This window comes from Protopterus annectens, chromosome 4.part0 (assembly GCF_019279795.1).
Source record: "Protopterus annectens isolate FY-2018-M chromosome 4.part0, PAN1.0, whole genome shotgun sequence".
Taxonomy (NCBI): Eukaryota; Metazoa; Chordata; order Ceratodontiformes; family Protopteridae; genus Protopterus; species Protopterus annectens.
Window position 1 is genome coordinate 1,423,493,462 of NC_056733.1, and position 23,382 is coordinate 1,423,516,843.

General features: G+C 38.1%; 1 protein-coding gene across 3 annotated transcripts in view; it reads right to left on the bottom strand.

Moving 5' to 3' along the window:
- LOC122799887 (protein Shroom1-like) overlaps positions 1-23,382 on the bottom strand; it is a 1,099,098-nt gene that overhangs the window by 31,422 nt on the left and 1,044,294 nt on the right. For all 3 annotated transcript variants that reach the window (XM_044069259.1, XM_044069257.1, XM_044069258.1), the window contains one exon: positions 18,913-19,185. In XM_044069259.1, the coding sequence (XP_043925194.1) occupies positions 18,913-19,185 (273 nt within the window). The remainder of the gene's footprint in view (positions 1-18,912; positions 19,186-23,382) is intronic.

The following is a 23,382-nucleotide window of genomic DNA, read 5'->3' on the forward strand; positions in this document are numbered from 1 at the left end:
ATGTGTCTGCTTGATTTTTTTGGAGCTTAACAGTGCCTTGTTTTGGAGTCTAAAGCCTGCTTTGCCTCCTTTTCATAATATACATGGTTTTCCTAAAGGTAAAGTCCTCAGAAAATGAAGACAGAAGAAAACAGACTGCCACTCATCAATGTCATCATCTGGTCTCAAAGTCAAAAGTAAAATAAAGTGTTGTTTCTGTTAGCAAACAGCTGCTGAATGACTTTATATGACAGTACAGGAGAAATACTGAAATAAACTGTTGCATCATTTGCAGCTAATAACATGGCTGTATAGTCTTCACTATACCTGCTTACCCCAAGGTTCATGCATGTCTAAGGTCACCTCAAGTCAAGTGAGCCATGGTCTGATGTGGAGGGAGCTGTGTCCTGATGTGACAATAATGCATACTTGAGCGCAAACTGTGTTGTACAGGCTGCACCTGGGTCAAGTACAGACAAGATGAACACTGTATGGTTCATCAGGCAGAGACCTCCCAGAATGCAGTATTCCTGTCAAAGGTGATCACCTCTGTGCCAAACTGATTGGCCGTATTCTTTTGGCTTGTCAACGGCATAAGTAACCTGGCTTGTCTTTTCACACAGAAAATGATTTCATCTAAAGAATTTTAAATGGATGACCAGTTCTTCACAAATACGCTGGTGTCCCTGTGAACTGGGCAGTCTGCTATGATAAGCTCACAAGGTATTTGCTGCACTTTTCAATACTCTGCTGCTAGGATTCAGAGTGAGTTTCAGGAGGTAGGTTATTTGGATCAGATTTGATTTCAAGTATGTGGGCTATTACATGTGGCTTTGATCCATGTCCTACAATACTTTTTTCACCTGTCCTGACACACCTAGACACTTGATTCACTAGGTTGTGACCATCTCTTTAAATACTGAGATTTTCCAACAGTTTTAAGGGTAGCCTTATTACTCTGGTCTTGAAGAAACACATTCTCAGTTCTGATGACAAGAATTATTATCATCCTGTCTCTAACCTTCTTTTTACTGGTAAGGTTATTTGTGAAGGCTGTATACTCCACTTGAATCAATACTCTCGGAATGCCACATCTATGCTCCTTTCTAGTCTGGTTTTCACATTAAACACTGAGATAGCCCACTCTGGTTGACAATATTCAAGTGATAAATTATGTTACTCTGTTTCAGGTCTTCTTGTTGTCTCCTTCATTTGACACAGCTGACCACAAAATTCTTGATCAGATTTGAACCTACTGTGGAGCTGCGGGCACTGTCTTTCAGTGGGCTGCCTATTTTCTTACAGTCATACCTAATGCATTCCAACTGGGATAAACTCTTCACTAGTTTATCCAGCCAGGTCTGGAGTTCCACATTGCTCTCTTTGTATATGCTTCTACTAGGAGATCTCTTCAGAGGGAGAGAGAGGTCTTCAGTATGATTGCTATGATGATGACCTGCTGAGGATTCATTATGCAATGATCTGAATCCATCCTACACTGGATAACTGCTAATTAAAAGACACTGAATACATCAAACACTGTAGCCATAGTTGTTCATGCTGCTATGAGGGAATCTAACTCCTTAAGCCTTGACTCCACTGTCATTTACAGTGGTGACAAGTAAGCTTCTTTAAGGAATGTAAAAAATCTAGGTGTGATTTTCAATGACAGACTGACACTTTGGGATGAGGTGTCATCTGCTACGAGTACCTCTTACTTCCAATTTCGAAATATTTCTGGGGTCAGATACCTCTCAGTGGTGGTAATGGCTTCTTAATCTACAGCTTGATAATTGCAATTCCCTCTATCTGGGGCTACCCAATAGTGGATTGTCTGCAGGATGGATACTTACTAGTAACCCTCATTACAACCATATTTGCTCCCCTATTTTGTGGAGTCTATATTGGCTGCATATTTGATCTCATATCACCCTTAAAGATTTACAGTTGGTTTACCTAGGCCTACATGACCTGGGTCCCCTATACCTCAAGGGGCTCTTTGGTTACCTACTGCCCAGCTTGGTCCCTGCATTCTTCTTCCAAAGAGTTAGAGATATTTCCAGGCCACACATGGAGCCATATATGGCCACGTCACCAATCTTTGCAGCCTCCTTCTCTACTGGTTGAGGGAATGACCCATGTTGCCCAGCTTTGAAAGGCTACTCAGCCACACATTTTCATTACTGTCTGATTTATGACTTACCCTAGCATATTTCTTCATTTATATTACAGTGAAACTCTTATCCAGTGTTAGTTGTTAAATAAATCTTTTTATGAAGAACATGGATGAGTTCTGTTGCAATATTACAAATCAGCTTGGTAAACAGTTTCATTTTTTTTTTGGTCAGAGAAATTTATTCATCCATTAACCACAAAAAGTATGCATGGTATCAAAAGCAGAGGGAGACTTATTAGGTCTTTGAAGTAACAACTTCCAACTACCAATGAATGAGCAGAGTTGACAACATTCACACCTTGCAGAAGTGTTTGTGGGAGGGGGGCTGCTTTTTCACCATTTTATGTAGTGAAGAAAATGTAAATGACTAAACAAAGGCTTTTTACCATTTTAAGTAAGCACAGATCAAAGTAATTAGAAGCAGACACCATTTAAAAAGCCAATGACTCGCAACTCTTACTGGAAATAAATGGAGAAGTAATAGTAGTTTATGATGTCTACACCACATTATGTGATAGAAATCCAAAACTATTCTGAGAGGACAAAGATGAAAAAAATAAAAAGCAGTCCCATGATGCCAATTTTGGCATATAGGAAATATAATAAAATACTAAGAGATTTTAATGTTTTAGAATGCATAAAATAGCAGAATACATATTTTTAGTTTTATGGTAGAATCTCCTTTCAGTCTCAACATTTGTAAAATGTTTTATATCTGACTTGATTAATGATGGCAAGAACTGTTTTTTGTGTGACCATCTGGAGTCCCATACCATTACAACATAGTGATATTGTAGTAAGCCACTCACAATCTTTTTATGCTTAACTTATGCATGAGAAGTACAGTCCATCAATGCCAAAAGTATTAACATACCGAAAAAGAAAAGGCGCTGTTATGCTGGACCTACAGTTTTCCAGAGAGGTAAGAAAATATGGTGAGCTACACTCATGTCTGAAATTTAAATCTCCATTTCTGAATTTTACTTTGCCGAGTTAGGTTTTTCAGATGGCATCACAAACACGACATTGACAAATATTTAAGTCTGGAAGGATTATAGGATACTAAATGCAAAGCAATTTGCACCTTATCTGACAAAGCCTAACCTATTTACAAAAGTCTCACTTGAAGGTAAAGTAAAACTGGGAAACTTGTTGGGGTTATATACTTCATTAAGGATGCCAGTCTATTCATTTCATGTTGGTGCCATCCCTTTGGAATTAATCTAGGAACTCTCTCGATGTTGCTGAATACAGCTGCCTCAAAGAAGCACAGTACTCTGTCTTTTCTACTCGGGGTCAAAGCTTTGCCAAGGATGATAACTTTACATTCTAGAGGTCATCTCTGAGTCATCATTTTGATTTGTGAAATACGAGATCGGCAGAAGATGAGAAACATGCATCCAGAATCCTTTCATGAAGCAGGAATTTAGAGTAATAGTTCAAATAAAATTAAAAAAAAAAATAAAGGTAATTATAATTTAAAATCAGGTAGCCGAATTTACAGTCTTCTAAAATTAAGATGACTAAATGTGATCTAAATGAAAATAATATTTTTGAGAAAAAATGCGTTTCATTTCATTATTTTATTTTATCTTATCTTATTTTTTTTTGCTGGCTCTTAAGTTTGAAAGTACAGTGGACCATTCTGCGTTTTCTGTTTGGGTGCCTACCCTATAAAGACATCTTTCGCCAAGTTAGGACTGGAAGACCGAATCCTGGACTTAGAGAATTACCAGCAATCATGAAATGAGACTGTATATACTCTAATTTTGACTCTGTAGACCAGATAGGAATTAGTTGGGTACCTAGGGTGTTGTTAGTAATGAAACAGCAAAATGAGTCGGACAAGTAGACAAAGTGTCTATAATTCTTTGTGGAAAATATACTGTGACATGGCTCTAAAAGTTTTTTTTTATTTTGCTTTAAAAACAAAACAAAAATAATCGGGAAGGAAAGCTGTGCAAGCCTTTTGTGCAAGTGAAATGTCACTGCAGAGACTGCAGTGACCTGGAGAGTGGCAGAAAATGGTAACAAAAAGAAGTCACTTGAAATAACACATACTAAAAGGGAATGCACTTACTGTGATTAGAGAATACATTCTTAAACTGAATTAATAAGTAGTTTGGATGTTAAGTTTTAAGACTTGGTCGGGGGGGGGGGGGGTAGGTACCCAGTAAACTGCTTTGAGAAGTTAAGCAGGGTAAGATGTGATTCAGTAGTAATTTACTTAAGAATAAATGAATATACTAGAGTACAGAATGTGAGTAGCTGGCACAAAGAATATTCAGTAACATTGTAAATTGCTTTAAGAATCTGATCATGAACACCTAATTTATGAATAAATTAAAAGTAAATTGTGGGGTGGAGGCAAATTGGAGTGAGTACTGGAAGGGGAGTTATTAGGCTAACTGAAGTAAAGGTGTAACCAGCTGCATTCAACACCAAGACAGATGGCAAGAACGAGGAAAGGCTAGAGAATAGCGAGTCATCATTGGAAGGATTGGTTCTCACAGTACATCACTTTTGTTATGACACCTTTATTGAAATTAAGTGTAGGGGGATGACAAAAAAAAATAAAATGATCACAGCTCCTGGCCCTTTGTAACACGAGGAAACAATTTTGTCTAAGACAAAGTAGCCCACAAAATGATCAAGTGCCTGAACTTTTTTGCAGCCCCAGCAATATAGACTTCATGTAAAAATAAGGGTAACAGTCAAATCTTGGTTAGTACTTTTCATAAATTGTATTAAATTACTTATTTAATATCTGCTTTGCTCTTTACACACCCTGTTTAATGCAGGCCTTGCTGTATCTATTTACTTACCCTAGCAACATGGGGGAGACAAGGAGAAATATTATACTTTGCAGCAAACGCTCTTAATAAAACTATAACATCTCAAGTAAGAATATAAAGCAGTGTTCACTTTATCCTTTAGTACTGAAATGCAAAAATACAAGAAGCAGTACAATGGATGTGCAATGTAACAGAAAATTGTAAGACTAACTCTTCAAAAAAGGTGGGAATATTTTTACTGCTACTTGTAGCTCGAGTTACCTACTATATAACCTAAAAACATCTGATGCACAAAATCACAATAGCAGCAACTCAGATTAAGAAAGCAGATAAGTCTAAAAACATCCAAATTTATCACATGAATGAATGTAATAAAGAGAAACAGTATGATTACGGTGTGAGGTAACAAAAACATTTAGTTTAACAAACAGACAACAAAGCAGCAAAAACACAGAGTTCTGTACTTAAATACAAGTTAATCATTTTGTGCTCTGTAAACACAGATCTAGAATACATGATAGTGAATAACTGATTACTGAGGAGAACTGACAGTCTCTATAAAGGCAGACGTTTGAATGCTCAGTAACAGTTTTATCATACTGCTGATGTTAAATGTTTGAGTGTCTGCTTAATCTGCTACCACATCCTGGCAGAAAATACCTCTGCTATGTGGTGGCTGATGCTAAAAGCAACAGAATGGCTCAAAGGAAGTACAGTAGACATGAGTTTTTTCAGCTTAAGGTGCAAAGTAATGATGCAGCACAGAGTAGCTGCTTGGATCCAGACTGTGCAAAGATTTGCAGAAAGCATCACACATAAGAGGGTTGATCCTGTGGTTTAGAGTGGTGACTGGAGATAATTAATTTAACTCCAAAAAGTTGTGGTTACCATACGTTTTGTATGTCTCAGAGAAGGCAGGGACAGTACCTCTGAACTGGCAAGCTGGGTTCTCACCAGCAAGAAGCTGTTTAACAGATGGATAGATGGCTTAAACCAAATCAATACACACTTCCAAATGTAGAAACATTGATGGACAATACACATGCGTACACACACAAACATATATTTATTTATACACACACGCATGTATGTCTACATATATAAATATATATGCAAGTATGTCTACATATATAGATATATATATATATATATATATATATATATATATATATATAGGTCTACTTTGACTCACAGAAAACTCATTTCACTGAATTTCAAAACACTCGCACCAAATCGCTGAAAGCTCAAATCACTGAAAACTAATTTCACTGAATCACATTTCACTGAATGTAAGTACTCTTGGGCAAATAAAATGTATATGCCCTTTTCCCCACTATAGTGCAATCCTTGAATTAGTATATATAGTTAGGGGGTGTGGGGGGCATAGGCCCCCACCTACTTATGATTTTATATTGTTAGCTTTCAGTGAAATAAGATTCATAAATATAAAAGTTAAGTAGGTGGGGGGCTACACCCCCCCCTAACTATATATACTAACTCCAGGATCGCACTACAGTGGGCCAAAGGGCATATATGTTTTATTTGCCCAACAGTACTTACATTCAGTAAAATGAGTTTTCGATTTGAGCTTTCAGCGATATTTTGGAGGGTGAATTGAAATTCAGTGAAATGATTTTTTCAGTGAATCAAAGTAGACCTATATATATATATATATATATATATATATATATATATATATATATATATATATATATATATATATATATATATATATATATATATATATAGATTCATTAGACAATCTCAAAATACTGAAATGTCGATTTTCAGTATTTTGAGACTGAATAGTAGAAATTACTTTGTTAATCAGGTCGACTGAGGGCTACCTGCAAGCAGATAACCCAAATGTAATGACTGCAACAGTGAAACACAAAGAACATTTATTTATTTATTTATTTACATTTGTTGAATGGGAAAGTCCACTGGGCCATTGACCCATTTTCAGTGGAGGCCCAGGGAGAAAAGCTCCAGGTAATACATTCAGTATAAAAACATTTAGTATAAAAACATTTTGACGTTTAAGAAATTACAAAAGTGTTTGCACATTATATACATAGTGGTAGTACATACAAATATATCACATTTAAAGTGAACATACTAAAGACATCTTGAATTAAAAAAAAAAAAACATTTGTACCTTTTATACCAAAGTGGTAGCATATTTAATATAGTACATTTAGATGAACATATATAGTTCTATATTCAGGTAAAAAATTCTTAGAGGGACTGTGTGCAAGAAAGAGAAAGTCAATCAGTAAAGGGGTAGAAATATATGGAGGTAATTGAGTGTCACCTAGGGTATTTTAGCTAGAGGTAGGGAAAAGGAGAAGAAAAAAAAGGCAGGAGAGGGTATCAATATTTAATGTGTTAAGTTGTGATTGTCACTTGGGATCGTTTAAGATAAGGTAGGGAGGCTATGAGGGTTTGATTGTTGTGCAGAGACAGGATAAATTATTTTGATAATCTAGTTTGAGTGATGATTTAAAGAGTTTTGAAGATTCCATTAGGGTTATATGGGAGGGTAATGTGTTCCAAAGTTTGGCTATATTACAAGAGTATAGACTTTGTCCAGTCCTTTTGTTTGGTTTTATAATCTTTATTAGTTGTTTCTGGGAGGATCTAAGTGACAGAGTAGGAGTGTAGGTTTGTACAACTGAGTGGAGTGCTGGGCAGAGGTAGGGTCTGAAAATTAGTTTATGTACTAGTGTTAGTTGATTAAAGACGGCTCGAGAATTCTAGCCAGTTGAGTTCTGCAATTGCTTCACAGTGGTGTGTTCGGCTTGGTTTTCCTGAGGCAAATATAGCTATTTTGTAATAGCAGGATTGCAGTTTATTCCTAAGGGATGAAAGTAGGTTTGTAAAGATGGCACTTCCATATAGAAAGGAAGGGAGGAGAAGGGTATTTGCTAGTTTAGCTTTGGTTTGCTTGTTGAGCTATAATTTGTGTCTATATAGTTTGCCTAATTTGAAATGTACTTTTTTTATTATGTTATGTACATGTGTCTCAAAGGTCAGTTTGTCATCTATTGTCATACCTAATAGTTTGGCAGTTTTAGTTATTTCTATTTTAGTTCCATCTTTAGAAAAAATCTTGAAGTCTAAGTTTGATGGTTTGGAACTAAATAGGAGTAGTTTTGTTTTTTTGGCGTTTAGTAATAGCTGAGAATTATTTAACCAGGTTTCTATAGAAGTGAACGCTTTTTGGGTTATTTTGCGACGGTCAGGGAAGTTGTTGGCGGAAGATATAATTTTCAATCATCAGTGTATTGGATCAAGTTTCCTAGTTGAGAGACTTTGTGAAGGTTGTTGGTAGTGGACCTAGAATGGAACCCTGAGGGACTCCTATGTTGTTTTTTTGATAGATTGTGCTTTTTCCCACTTTACTGCTTGTTCTCTGTTATTGAGGTAGGAGGTAAACCATCTAACAGAAGTGGGGGAACATCCTAGTTTTGCTATTTGGTGTAGTAGTTTGTTATGTGATACTGTGTCGAAAGCTTTTGACAGGTCTAGAAGGATTACTGAGGTATAGAGATCAGTGTCAAGGGTTTTGTTGACAGTATCTGGAAAGGACAGCAGGGTTGTAATTGTGCTATGTCCTGGACAGAAACCGCTGTAAACACCAAAAGCTTGTCGTAACATCCAACATATCCGAAAACCCAAAACCGCGAACAGCACAATCATGACCACACACACACACACACACACACACACACACACACACACACACACACACACACACACACACACAGAAACCAGAACATAAACACACACACACATACACCTACCTAACTACACTAAAACAAACAAAACAACACACATAAGCACAACATAACACACAAACACACCTACTCTACCTATAAGCAGGGGGGCAAGCCTCCCTGCACCCCCCATGAGGGAGGCTGTGCCCCTCACACCACCCCTACTTATATATACTAACTCCGAGGTTGCACTAAACACACAAATACACAAAAAACACTACACACACACACACACACACACACACACACACACACTAGAATCCCGACCCAATACCCTTACACAAACACCACTTACCTGAAACCTCAGATAAATCCACAAACTGCACCACACGTCACGAATGTGACACCACAATAGTGGATTTGATATTTCCGCATTCATCATAGTGCAGTTTTGTGTAACTGCACTTTCGACTATTCAGTCACGAAATACTGAAATTCTACATTTCAGTATTTGGAGATTGTCTAGTATATCTATCTATATATATATATATATATATATATATATATATATATATATATATATATATATATATATATCTATATATACACACACATATATATATATATATATATATATATATACACATATATATACACACACACACACACATATATAATACACACACATATATATATATATATATATATATATATATATATATATATATATACATACATACACATATACATATATATATATATATATACACATACACACACAAACACATATATAATACACACACATACACATATATATATATATATATATATATATATATATATATACACACATATAAAATACATATACATATAAAATACATATAAACCCCCCCACCCCACACACACATGGGGTGAGTTGGACCACAGCTCCAGAGGGAAACATGGGGCAAGTACAGGGACAGGACTAGGATGCTACAGCTGCTTTGAACAGTGAAAATGCAAGTTGATTTTCTATTTTATTAAGTAAAAAATACTGTACTTTACACAAATAAATGAATAAAACTAAATAAAAAATAAATTGGATAAATGGTCTGCTGTTGAAACTGGCCACAGTCGCAACCTGTGGATGGCACCCTATGAAGGAGGTCAGTGTACTTTTCAATTTGTGGATTTGCTGGAACAGGAAGCCTTCTTGAACATAAAAAAGAAAAGAGCTGCTCTCAGCAGTTAGAAGAACTGCATCTATGACAGCATTCTGATAATTATTTTTACATCCTGGCAGATATTAACTGTGGACACCAGACAGCTTTGCAGGACAAGAGTATTTTGCTGTGGTAATGGAGGATGATGGCAAGCAGCTAAATTGCTTGTGTAAATGGACAGAGATGAAACCCAGCTCTGCATATGTTGTCTGATGTAGCGGACTTCTAGTGCTTTACTCTACACTGCCTGCTGCTGTTTTAATTCTCTCTGTATGCTGTGGGGTACAGCCGACTAGCCTCACAGATACACATTAGAACGACATTTCTGGTTGAGCCTGTTTTGGTTAAAAGAGAAATTTTACTCCTTATGGTCTCTCTTTCATTTTGATATATTATGGTTGCTGTGCAAATACCCTTAATTGTTCTTCTATGTTTTATTACTACAGATGGCACTACATTTCTGCAAGCTATGCTGAGTTACCATTTTATTTTATTTATTTATTTTATTTATTTATTTATTTTACATTTGTAGACCGAGCTAGTCTAACTGGATATATGTCCATTTTCAGTAGAGGCCCGGCAATAATTATACAATAAAAGCAGTTTTATACAGCAATAAATTTAGCATAACATGTTAAGCTAAAGAAATTCTTAAAAGAATATAAAAAATAGAAGAATTAAAAGTTTTTTTTTTTTTTTCAATTATAACCTACTCTTACTAGAAACAGGTCTTAGAAGGGTAGTATACTAAGTAGGTTAAAGTATATTACATTTACATTTTACATTTGTTGACTGAGCTAGTCTAACTGCATGCATGTCCATTTTAATTGTGTTGTTCTGTGTGGCCCAGGCATACTGTAGTTTGGCATCTATATTATCTTGTCGAAAGATGACAATATTGAATGGCATAAACATTGAAAATGCCATACATCAAAACTGTTCTTGTGAGGGGCTAATTATATATACCAACTCCGAGATTGCACTACAGTGAGGAAAGAGCAAATTTTCTCATCCCCACTGTACCATGATCCCACAACACTTTCGATGTACGGCATTTACGACATTATAACCGTTCGATATTTTCAACATGCGATAAGATGAAGTAGACCCGTAGCTTGTGAGTCATGAAATCTTACAAAGGAACATTCACTTGGAAAAAAGTTAATGTGTTTGCATATATGTATATGCTAAATGAAATGTTTAACTGGCCTTTTGAATCAAGATACAGAAAATACACAGTAGAGATGTACATTGTGGAATATGAGTATTTTCTAAGTGTATGCATTTGATTAAACACATGGTGCTAGCAAGCTGTATTCATGGTTAAGTGGTATCTTTTCACTGAATGAAACTGTATGGTGCTGGAGCAGGATAAGAAAAAACATGGAAGTATGAATGCATGTGCATGTCTATCAACTGTCCCTGATTTTATACAAACTCACTGAGTTGGCTCATACTTTTGCCTGTCCCTTATAAAATTTTTGATTTTCTGGTCAATCACTAAGGATTACAGTCAGTCAATAATGCCACACATTAAAAAGTTTTATTCTTATTATTGCTCAGAAAATGTAAGTTGCAAAACCTATGGTTTTAGTAATTACGTGAATTAGAGTAATATTAAAAATGTCCCCAAATTTGGGCCTTTCTCCCCTTATTATGTTGGGTTTATCCAGAATTCTTACACAAATAAGTTGATGTGTATGTGGGGTTATTCCATATGATGCTGTATGAAGTGTTCATTGACGTGTTTTACTGCAAGGCACTGCCGTGTGAAAATGTCTGGATATTTTCCACCTCAAGATCTTCCCATTTAGCTAGCACAAGAAAGAGTCATCACAGTGCCACACCTTGTAGTATTCCATATTGAGCAGAGGATGTCGCAGTGTGGGATAATGATGCAAAGCCACAAGGCCATTCATGCTTCAAGTTGACAGAGATCATGACCACAGATGTACCTAGTGTGCCTTGACTACCTCCCAGCATCTGCAGATGTGCTATAACTGCCCCTGCCAATCCATACATATTCCTGATATGTCTGGCAAACCTTGCATTGCTTCACATCAACATGGTAGTGCAGCAAATATAGGTGAGCTGGGCCACAAAAGGCATTATGAAGCACAAACGCATAATGGAGCTGCTCCATACTTCACACAGCGTGTACCCCAGAAGATTGAAATCAAGGATGGCACGCGAGGCAGTAGTCCTGCCTGAATGATACTCCTTTCCTTCTGCTGATTTGACTCAAGTGGACCCTTGTAACTTCTAGGCGTACACTGTAGAGCCTCACCTCGACAATAATCTAGTAAATCACTAAGGACTCGAGTCAGATAATACTGCCAGACATTAGAATGTTACGCTTCTTATTTTTCAGAAAATTCATGTTCGTGCAAAAGCTGGTATTCTGTTAACATAGTGAATTAAAGGTATATCTAAAAATTGTTCCTAATTTTGGGCATTTACCACCCTTCCCCATTATTTCTGACTTATACTTTACTGTGGCTACTGCTTATATATGAAACAAATATGCAATGCATTAAACTACATTCACTGATGCCATTACTTCTATCACAAACAGATACCCAAGATATACACACACAAAAAGTGGTTATAACTGCTGCTTGGAGTGAGACGAAGGGCTGTAAATGAATGTACATTAACCCTCTTCCCATCTGCTCACTTTAAACAATCATTAATCAGAGTTTGCAGGACTGTCATACATTTGTGTGAAGTTAAGTTGGAATATGTTTTTGTGGCTATACTGCCATCTCTGTGTCTGTGTGGAAAACTTGAAATACATTATTGTGGCCATTATGTTTATCACAACTAGCTGTCTGACATGTACTCCATTAGCAAAGAGGCTATAGCTGCTGGGTGGGTGGGTGTGGTGGGCTGTCTATGAATGAAAGTAACTTGTCCGCTTGTCAACTGCTCATTTTAAAACAGTCTAATTTGGCTTTGCAGGACTAGTGTGCACTTTGTGGGAATCATGATGGAATATTTTACTGTAGTCAGTGTGCATTTGTGTGAAACAAACTTGAAATACATTACTTGTATTGCAGTCAGATGTCTAAGTGAGGTGCACTTAAAGTGCCTATAACAACTGAGTGGTGGTGGTGGGGGGCTGTTTGTGGATGAAATTAAATGTTATTCTTGTCATCTGTTCATTTTAAACAGTTTTTAATCTAGTTTTGACAGATCAGTCTGTTTAAGGAAAGTTGCAACAATTTACTGTAGTGGTTGTGTGTTTGTGTGACACTAACTTGAAATGTGTTCTGTTGTCATTTTTTTTTCTACAATCAGACATCTTGGGTACACACAGTCAACAATATGGTACAATTACTGGGTACAAGGGCTGTCTTGGGGAGAAAATGTCTGATCATATTGTTATGATCAAGATAAATGTACAGCACAGGATTAAACCTCTCAGCTGTTAATGAGCTGCCTCCTTTAATCTAGGGTACAGGAGTTTGAGTCCTTCTACATCCATTTGCTTACTGTGTGACTCTTGAGCAAGATACTTAACCAGACTGTGCTTCTGGGTCACTCCTGTAAAGGGCACATCCCCTCTTCTGCATCATCTTTAAGATCTCCTCAAATTTGAGTCCTTTGGTGAGGATGGGTGGGGGCTCCTCTTTATCAAAATCCATGTCTGGGGTGGCAGACTCTGAGGAGGGAGTCTGTGCACTTCCTCAGACATGGTGGGGAGTCATCTGAACTTTCCTGAAGAGAAGGTAACCTAGACAGGGTATGTTCCCTTGGCCTTTCTGGTGTTAGTCATGTTAGGGCAAGGCAGATGATCAGCCAGAATGCCTGGCACTGGCAGTGTACAGGGACAGAACCAGTGCTTCAGGTGCCTGTTTCAGCCAAAAGATCATTGCTGATCTCCTCAATGCCATACAACTCACAGAGGTATCTGGGGCCGAAAACACTGGCATGGACACCAAAATGGTAAAAGTGTCAGTGCCAACTGCTGGATCCTATGATCCTGGCATTGAAGGGCTTTAGAACCAAAGGCACATCTGGGCCAATGTGGATGCTGAGACACCAGCACTGATCCTATTGGGTCTAGAGGGGAGTGGCACTAACCATCCATGTTAAAACCTCCACTGCTGCTGAGGACACTACACCAATGAAGATAAATCTGAGGATGCAGAGGACACTGGCAGAGGTTCTCCTTTGACTTCCTCTATTCACACAGTCTGGGGGTGGAGGTAGGAAACAAAGCAGTGTGGACTTTGGGCTCTTCTTGCTCTGCCCTGCACACAAAAGGGGCCAAAAGTATACTGAACTGAAGGTGAACTTTAACAAATGTCATCATCATCTTGACCACCAAAAAACACCAATACAAACTCAGAAGATAAATTACACAGATACCACTTCAGCAGACACCAAGACCAGGATACCTAACAACAACAACAGATATTTATTATGAAGCGCTTTTCGTCTTGTCACCTGACAAGACTTCTTCAGATAATACAAATCATAAAAAACTAGTTTAAATACATCTACTTAGTAAATTCATCATTATAAATCATCCAATGAAGGAATTCTCTCAATTAACTTTCTACTATACTCTAATTACAGAAACATTCACATTACTCGCGTTCCAAATGTAAAGGCCATCTTAGAATGTCTATAAAACCTTCTTTTAAAACATTTTAGAACATTTCAGAACATTTGTCTCACCTTCCCTTAAAAAAAAAAAATATATATATATATATATATATATATATATATATATATATATAATGTAAACTTACAAACAAAAACTTGCGTGTAGTCATGTCCTATTAATTTCCTGTTATGAATTTACCCAACTAAATTGTTCTACAAAAATATATATATGTGTAGCAACTATGTACATATAAAATACATACAAATAAATACAAACACATATTGTTTGTCAAACAATTCATATATTATTTTAACCAGTTCATAAAGTTGCTATGTATATAGTTATAAAAAAGTTTTTTTTTTATTAATTTTTAGTCTTTTTTATTTTATTTATATTTTATCTATCAAGGTTTTTTAACTTTAAAATACATTGGATGGAACACATTTTATTAAGTCCTGGAGATACTCCTAGGACACAGGTGGGACCCCAGGGGTATATCTTCTGTTTCACCATCCAGTCGTCCAGGTTCCTCTTAAAGAGGGTTAGTTAGGTACTCTGCCTGACATGGAGAGGGAATCTATCCCACAAATGGGGGAGTCGTTTTGACACAAATCTATCCTGCCAACAAGTTATATTAATGTCATGGACCAGACTGAGGCCTTACATGCCGTTTGGTTTGCGCAAGTGGAGTCTGACTTATGGATATGCAGCAACTCCATCAAGGCTGAGTCTGAGATGACCTTGTATGCCAGACACAGGTCATCTCTGAGCAGTCTGTATGAGACTGAGCAGAGGACAGGGCTTTTAGTCTACCTGTATAGGATAGGTGTTTGAGACCCTGGATTTTCCTGGTCAGGAACCTCTGTGGTCTCTCCAACTGCTCCATGTGCTTGGCAAGGTACATGCCGAAGGGGGCATTGTTCTCGATATGGGTCTGCTAAGGGAGGAATGCAGGGCTGTTATGATCTCCTTGTTCCTGGATGAAATACCCTTACTTATGAGGTGGGCCATGTAGAAAGCCTTCCGTACAACGGAGGCAAAGTGGTGGTCAAAAGTCGGGTTGAAATCAACATGGGTGCCCAAGTCCCTCACGACTGACTGTGTGCTTAGTACACTGTTATTAATGTGATAATTAGTGGGGGTGCCATTTTCCTCAAAGGGGATAATGATGCATTTCTTGGCATTCAGTTTGAGGCCATGTTTCTGGCTCCAGTCATTAGTTTGGGTAAGGCCCTCTTGGAGGATGTTCACATCACTAGGGGAATTTATGACAGTGCCCAGCTTGCAGTCATCTGCAAACTTTGTCAGCCACAGACCACTGGTTTTGGCTTGCACCTCAAAAAAGTATATCCCAAAGAGTAGAGGCCCCAAGACCAATCCTTGGGGTACGTCTCTTGTTACAGGTCTACTACTAGAGGTGGCTTCCCCAATTTTGATTAGAGTGGGTTCTATCGGTGAGCCAGTTAGCTGCCCATCTGGTAACATGCGGGTTGATGACTAGCTGGGAGAGTTTATCTATTATGCCCGAGTGGGGAATAGTGTCGAAGGCTTTGGCTAGGTCAAGGTAGATGGTATGCACCGCCTTCCCCACATCCATGGCTTTGGTGACTATTTCGAAGAAGGCGACCAAGTTTAACAGGCTGTATTTTTTGCCTTTGAGAGGGCATTAATGACCTGCTCCCTGGTGATGAGGGGAAGGGGGCAGGTGCTGGTGATGTCCTAGTTTACTGATGGGGGGGACAGGAGGGTAAAGTTTTCACTGAACTTTGCACTAACCATCCATGTTAAAACCTCCACTGCTGCCGAGGACACTGACACCAAGGAAGATAAATAAGAGAGTTAATGCCAAACATACATGCAGCAAAAACACTGGCATTAGACTAAAAACTGAGCACACATCTCCCTTTGTTCCCAGAAATGAGGGCCTTGTATATGTCACATACCTGCTGAACACACCTAAAATGATATCAATGCACAGAAAGATGATTTGGAAATATTCCAATTATAACCAATCAAAGGAGTTATACATTCAGACTGATGCAAACTTAATTTGTTCAGAGGTTTTTTACATATGGAAGAAAAAGTAACCTACCATGGGATATCCACCACCAGTACACAACTTTCATATTCTTAAAAAGTGAAGGCTTTATGGAATCAGCAGGATTATCCTGAACTCCTAATCCTGCCAACTCTGGTCTGGACTGTTGCCCATGAAGAAAACCCGGCCCACGTTACTACCTCCCATGCCCCTGCTTGTAAAAGTTTTATGTACCAACCCCCTGCTTACACTTAATCAAGGGTATTAGAACTTGTCAGAAATTTGGGATGTATGGCTAGGCTTAAAAAGGCCCTTGTGGTCATTAGCCTAGTAAACAACTACAAACCTATGAAGTAAGAAAAGGGGATAGAGGATTCTTCTTATGTAATCACCCTCTATGGTTATATCCAGAATATTTTTCTTCTTAATTCCAGGTTGGTGAACTGATACAAAAGTCAGGCTTTTCAGTAAGTATATGGACAAACACTACTGTATTCAACAACCTATTACGTCTAATGTCTGTATTAATTATTACAGCTAATCTTTAGTTGTGCAAGGAAATTAACAGTGTGACTCAGTAGGAAAAGTTTTTTAAAATACTAATTGCAATTCACGTCAGTGAGGAACTTGAACGCCCTACTTGCCATTTGTTTTTCTCAAGTGGATTGTTCTGCACATGGGTATTATGGAGAATGAACAGTTTCTGTAACGCATTCCAGCAGCATCTGAAACAAGTCCTTCCTCCCTGACTTGATTTCCACATATATGACAGCTATTTATGGGCCTTGTCTCAGAGATGGATTTGGAATTTAAAGAGCATGCAAGAGCAGCTTTTCTAAATGACACCTTCTTGACAAGCACAACATCTGATTACTGCCACAGAAAAAAAATGTGCATCCACAGTGTCAGATGCACTTGGTCACATGACCTCCCAACTCAGTCATTAGTGAACTTTACTAGATCTCTGACTGCTCTAGCCTGCCAGATCGAAAATCCAGTATCTGCCCAATAAAGGCACTTTGGCACATGTTGACATGTATCTGTTAAATCAGGGCCCTGAAAGCGGGGCTAACAAAATGATCAAACATTCCTATTATACCAGTTTGGCATTCTACTGCCCCTATATGAAGGCAGAATCCATGTGTGTGAAGTTAACTCCACAGGATCTTCCACCAGCTCTACCAGCTTAACATATTCAAGGATTCTGCCTAGCTCTAAATGCTGTTTTGGAGCTCAGAAAAATCTAGATGAGTGGATGGGAAATAGGAAATACACCCCAGGGATCACTTCTGTGTGTCTGCTCGACAGTGACACAGGAAAATAACTTTCTTGGGTGGCTAAGCCAGGGAACCTTGTTGGCTAGGCTTACGTAGGCCCTTGGGCCGATAGCCTAGTACCTACCTATGAACCAGTGATGTCTGTCAGTTTTTCTCAATTCTGCTGAGTATTTTGGTGAAGAGAAGTACTTCATGCCATGTTCTTCACAACTGAGGAAAATGAAAAGAATTTACCTTTTGTCTGGGTTTATAGCACTGCATATACTTCTAACGTCCAATATTGAGAGATGGCATCTTCAGCCAAAATGCCTTTTCACAAGGTGCACTATTTCATTCCAGGTTATTTGGCAAGATGACCCAACAGTTTGGAATAGTGCAACACTAGGACACATTACACTACTTGAATGAATACATATTACTGTTATACTTATAAGAATGTGTACTGATGGATGGAACCATACAATGTGGATGAGGAAGGTGCACTAGCTAATACAATGCTTTGATGGGAAACAACTAGTTAAATGAGTAGCGGAGTCAATTTACTTTTATTACAGAATATGGGCATAGTAAGCATATACAGCCAGTACTTCATTAGGTGCAAGTAATAGTGTTAGAAACTCACACAGTGAACAAAATGCTTTGTTTTCTGCATACTTTTTCTCTGTGGGTCTGTGTGCCACCAGCTCCCACAAAGGTGTATCAAGCCCATTCCCCCCAGTACACTATCCTCAATAATTGTTGCAGGGGTGACCAGCTGATCAGAGGGTCTGTCATCTAGAGTTCCACCAAGATTTTATGGTTTCCTACACTATGCTACCCTTCAAACATACAGTGCCTGAAGGGTCAGTTTTCTTTGGGGAGAGGCCCCTGTGCCAGAGGCCAGAGAGTTTCGCTTTACCCACCCTCAAACCCGGACCACCTGCACTCAGGGGTGGATTCTAACTGTCCCCAGGCCAAGCAACTACATGGCATGCATCCTTTTCCTACCCTCAGGAAAAAACATCTGCATTAAAAATATCATACTATAACTATCAACACGTTAAAAATTTTAGTTAAAATATAGAGTTGTATGTTATGCAGAACAAAAATATTTCAGGAAATGTCAACATACCCTCTCTTCTGCATCCGTGGATTCATTTACTTTTCCTAGGGCATTCTCCACTCTGGCCAAGCGACTAGACAGGCACAGTAGCAGGTTCACAACTTTGTCCAGATCCCCTATGTACATCATGTACCTTTCATACTCATTGGGTTTGCAGACCTCTTTAATCAGGCTTTCCAGCTGCTTACCCATCAGGTTATTGGATTCAATATCTGACTGAGTGGCTACCTTGTCTTTCTGAAGATTTTGGACTATGGATTTAATACTCTGAATCAGTTCCTTCTGAAAAGCAAAGTAGAAGCTAATTCAACTCATGATCAAAGTCAAAATACGGCACAGTTGTAAAAATCATCATTTGTAAACATTATTTCACGTTATTAACTGTTCAAGCAGGCTTTCAAACAAAATATGTACATGATATATACCAATCCACAAAAGCCACCCACTACACAGTAGTAGTTTTAGTATTACAAGTAGTAGCAGTAAAAACATTTCAAATGATTGTAAACTGAATCTGAACACACACACGTACGCACACACACTTTTGGCTAACATCAAAGACTGAAACAATATTACCTTCATTAACCCTAATCTGACTTAGGAATGGGGTCCTTTTACCATCATGGTATTAGAAACCTAAAACACTTGGGAGAAATTTAGATATAACTGTTTCTGAGCAAGACAGGTAAACAGTTCACACAGACATGAATCATGATGCAAACTTACTCCAAGTGACTGAAGTTCTGGATAAGGCTAGGATGCAGATGTTTTCCCTCTACCTGAAATCCACAGAACATGCAATGGTAAGGAAAGTTAAAATGGATTGGAATGTTAAGCACGAGGGTCATAATGAGAGGGTTTTGTCTGAAAATCAATTTGGCCACAATATTCACTGTTCAGAAAATGCAAGACAGTTAGAGGGAACCTCTGACCAACAGAAAAACAATCTGAACTTTTAACCTTGGATTAGGAGCAGTAACTGTGTAGTTGAATCTTTATCCTATGGAATACCAGACATGCTCTTAATGAGTCCTTGCCGTAATTCCAAGGGTTGTAATTATGGTACTTGGAATTACGACTATAAGTGCAAATGTGTGGATATGCAGTACGTCTGATGTTGTGGAATCTTAGGGTCGAAGAATATCCTCCCTCATTTCCAAGGTACAGCAACCTCAAAGATTATACTCAGCAGATGTAGGCATAGCAGTGAGCTTTTCCCTTTACACAAATGATTTAGAAGTGAAAAATAAGTTTTTTAATTCACAGTTTAAATGTTCAAACTGAAGTTTATTTATTCCAGGAGCAAAACTGAGTTATATTGCAGCTGTGATAGGTATCCATTCTTAATGCATCAGCTGACCCAGTGTTACAGCTTGGAGTTATGGTGCCTTGACACCAGGTGCAGTTCCCTGATCTGGTGCCAACCTCAAAAAAAATCTTCTCTATGCTGAGGAGCAAAACAAAACAAAAGTCTTCAGGAACAAAGTAACAACCTGCTTGCTGCATTCTGAATACCATGAATATGCCACATGTTGCATTAGCACTTCAACCCTGATGGCAACCGAGATCGAATGATGAACATCAATTACACTTTGAAGTTACTCATATACAAGACTGTCTACAAAATTACATGCTGTAAATTCATTCTCATATTACTTGGGAGAACAGTCTGTATCACATTTCTTGGCAAATTATGTGTATGCACAAAACATGCAAATATACTGCTGCATAAAACTGTCCAGGAGTTAGCCCTGCTGTAAGCAAAGAAACTCTCCCATTTATGCACAAAAGTACTCAATCAACATAAACAGTCTTCATCCATCCATCCACAACTCCTTTTCCCATTTTTGCACATGGGAATGTGATGTCACATCAACACTGACGATCATCTGAAGCCAAGGGCTACACCACTGGGTAGCTTGCCCTGCTGCTGCCCTTCTTTCTTAGCACTCACTCACATGCACTCTCACACTATGACCAGTTTAGAGTATCCAGTCTTTGGAATATGGGGGAAAATTGGAGCACCCAAAGAAAACCCACATGAATGCAAGGAGGATATACAAACTCTGCACAGAAGGCAACCCAGCTGAGAATTGAACCGGAGAACCTTTTGCTGTGAGGTAACAGCGCTATTTGCTGTGCCACTGTGCCATCCATAGACCATCTTAGTGCAATTTCCCTGTTATCACATAGCAGTAGTCATTTAATAGCCTTAACTTATACTTCATCCAGTGCTTCTTCTCCACTTGCCATATCTGTGGCAACACAAATTTGCTTTGCACCTGCTGCACCCCCCTCATGTGTTTCCTTAATACAATAAAATATGCCCCTGCACAAATGGGCTAGTTTCATCAACAGCATATTTATGTCTGACCCAAATTATTGTTTAGCACAAACAAACAAACACATTCTATCCAGGACAGAGATCAGACTTTTACTTTACTACAGTCTGAGCACTACAAAACAGTACCTGTATGTGTTTGAATGTGCCTATGTACTTCTTTCCAAAGGTACTTAGAAATCAGTGTCTGTCTTTTACAGACATTTCTCATTTTACACACAGAAAAGCTGTGATAAGGGTGGTTCTTGCCTGTATAAGCTGTCCCGTTTTTGAAACGGCTCCAAAGCATGGATAACCCACAAATGTACGCTTTTCCTTTCAAAAAGTATTTAGGTGTCTTCAAATTGTAAGGGAAAGAATGTCTGAAGTCAGCCTACAAGGCTTTGTAATTCTGATGATCTTGCCAAAGGAGAAAACATCAAACAGATTACCTGCAGAAAAAATAAAAGCTTTATCATCCCCGTCACTTTTTGATGAAATGACTTCTGACGTCTTACCCCCAGTGTACAAAGATACTCAGAATGCCTTTCCTACAGTGTGACACAAGGCCTATGATTCCAGCTACTGGAGAGGACAACAGTCAAAATCGTGTCAGGTGACAGTACAGCAGACTTCAAATCGGTTGGAAAGCTTGCTCTGCTCTCAGTTTCAGGGAGCCATACCTAACACTCGCTAGTTCTCCTAGGTTCTTACATGACACAGGCTCAGTCTCACCACAGCTTAAATTTGGCTCTCAAACTAAACAATGCACAGCAGTATAAAATGGCAGCCTGTGACACAACCTGAAAAAAGCTAGAGAGAAAAATTACAGGGTCTGGAGTTACAGCAGATGCTTGCCTGGGAGGAACAGTGTCCTTAATCATCAAAACATTAGTTGCATTATCATGTATGAAATAAGAGAGGCATTTTAGCTGTAACTTCAACCAAGGACTTACTCTCGACTGCTAGGAATATGGAGTTCTGTTGCATTTTTTATGGTTGTGATGAAAGCAACCACTGTGGCTAACATGTTGCTAATACATGAGACAATTAGATGGCAGTAGTCGCTTAGGGTATAGTAGACATTAAACAGGGCTTAGGCCAGAATGTCTGGGTTGTTCACTCCTAGACTCACTCTCTCTGTCTGCTTGCCCAGCCCCAGGGATTTACAGACAGCCAACTGTCCCTATGAATATTAAAATAGATCTATTTATACAGTCTAAATGGTTTTTACTTAGCATATTATCAAACTTAAACTGGTCGGCAGACCCTTTTCAGTCATGACCTGTTGCACAAGGCAACAAAAGGAACAAAGTGTACTTTATGATTGGCAGTAAAGTTATTAAACATTATTAGGCTAATTTGTACACAATATAGTACAGTATACAACTATAGAACATTTAGTTATAATTGGCATATACACACTTTACTGACAGGCAGGAGTAGTACAAATGCATCATATCCAAAAGTGAAAGCACATACAAGACTACAATCTGTATGGAAATTAAAAACATTCAGTTGTGCAGAGCAAAATGAGAACCAATGGTAGTGTGAATTATCTGGCTATTAGGGACGTGAACTAAACACTAATAAGGTACTGTAGCTTATTATGGTTTAGTTCACGCACATGACAACATAAGAAGATTGTAATGTCAAGGAACTATTTTCACTCTCCTCCTGTTTAAAACTTAAAATAATTATTTCCCCCTACCAAACAGAAGCAAAGTATAATAACAAACTCAAACTAATTAAACATAACTGCATGTGAATAATAAAGATCACGATCATCTGCCTTGTGTACAAAATAATAACCAATCAGAAAGCTGCAGTCTGACCAATCCATTTTTATTTTCATGTTTCCTTGCCATCATGTTTTTTTTCTGAAGTCAGTACAGGAATAGATGTCTCCGACTTTGTTTCAAAAACTTTTCAATAAAAAGAATGGTTTGATATGCCCAGTTAAGGGTTCAAAAGAAGATGGAGATGATGTGTTCAGGAAAGGTATTTGTTTTTTTATATATATTTTTATGGATGTTGTTGTTTTGTCACATTCAGGTGGAATGGTGCTTTCAAGCTAGGAAAGTTAAAATGTGGCAGAAGCTTGCGATGCCATTGTTGGTTGTTTAGCATGCAAAGCAATTGTATAGGTTTTGTTTTTT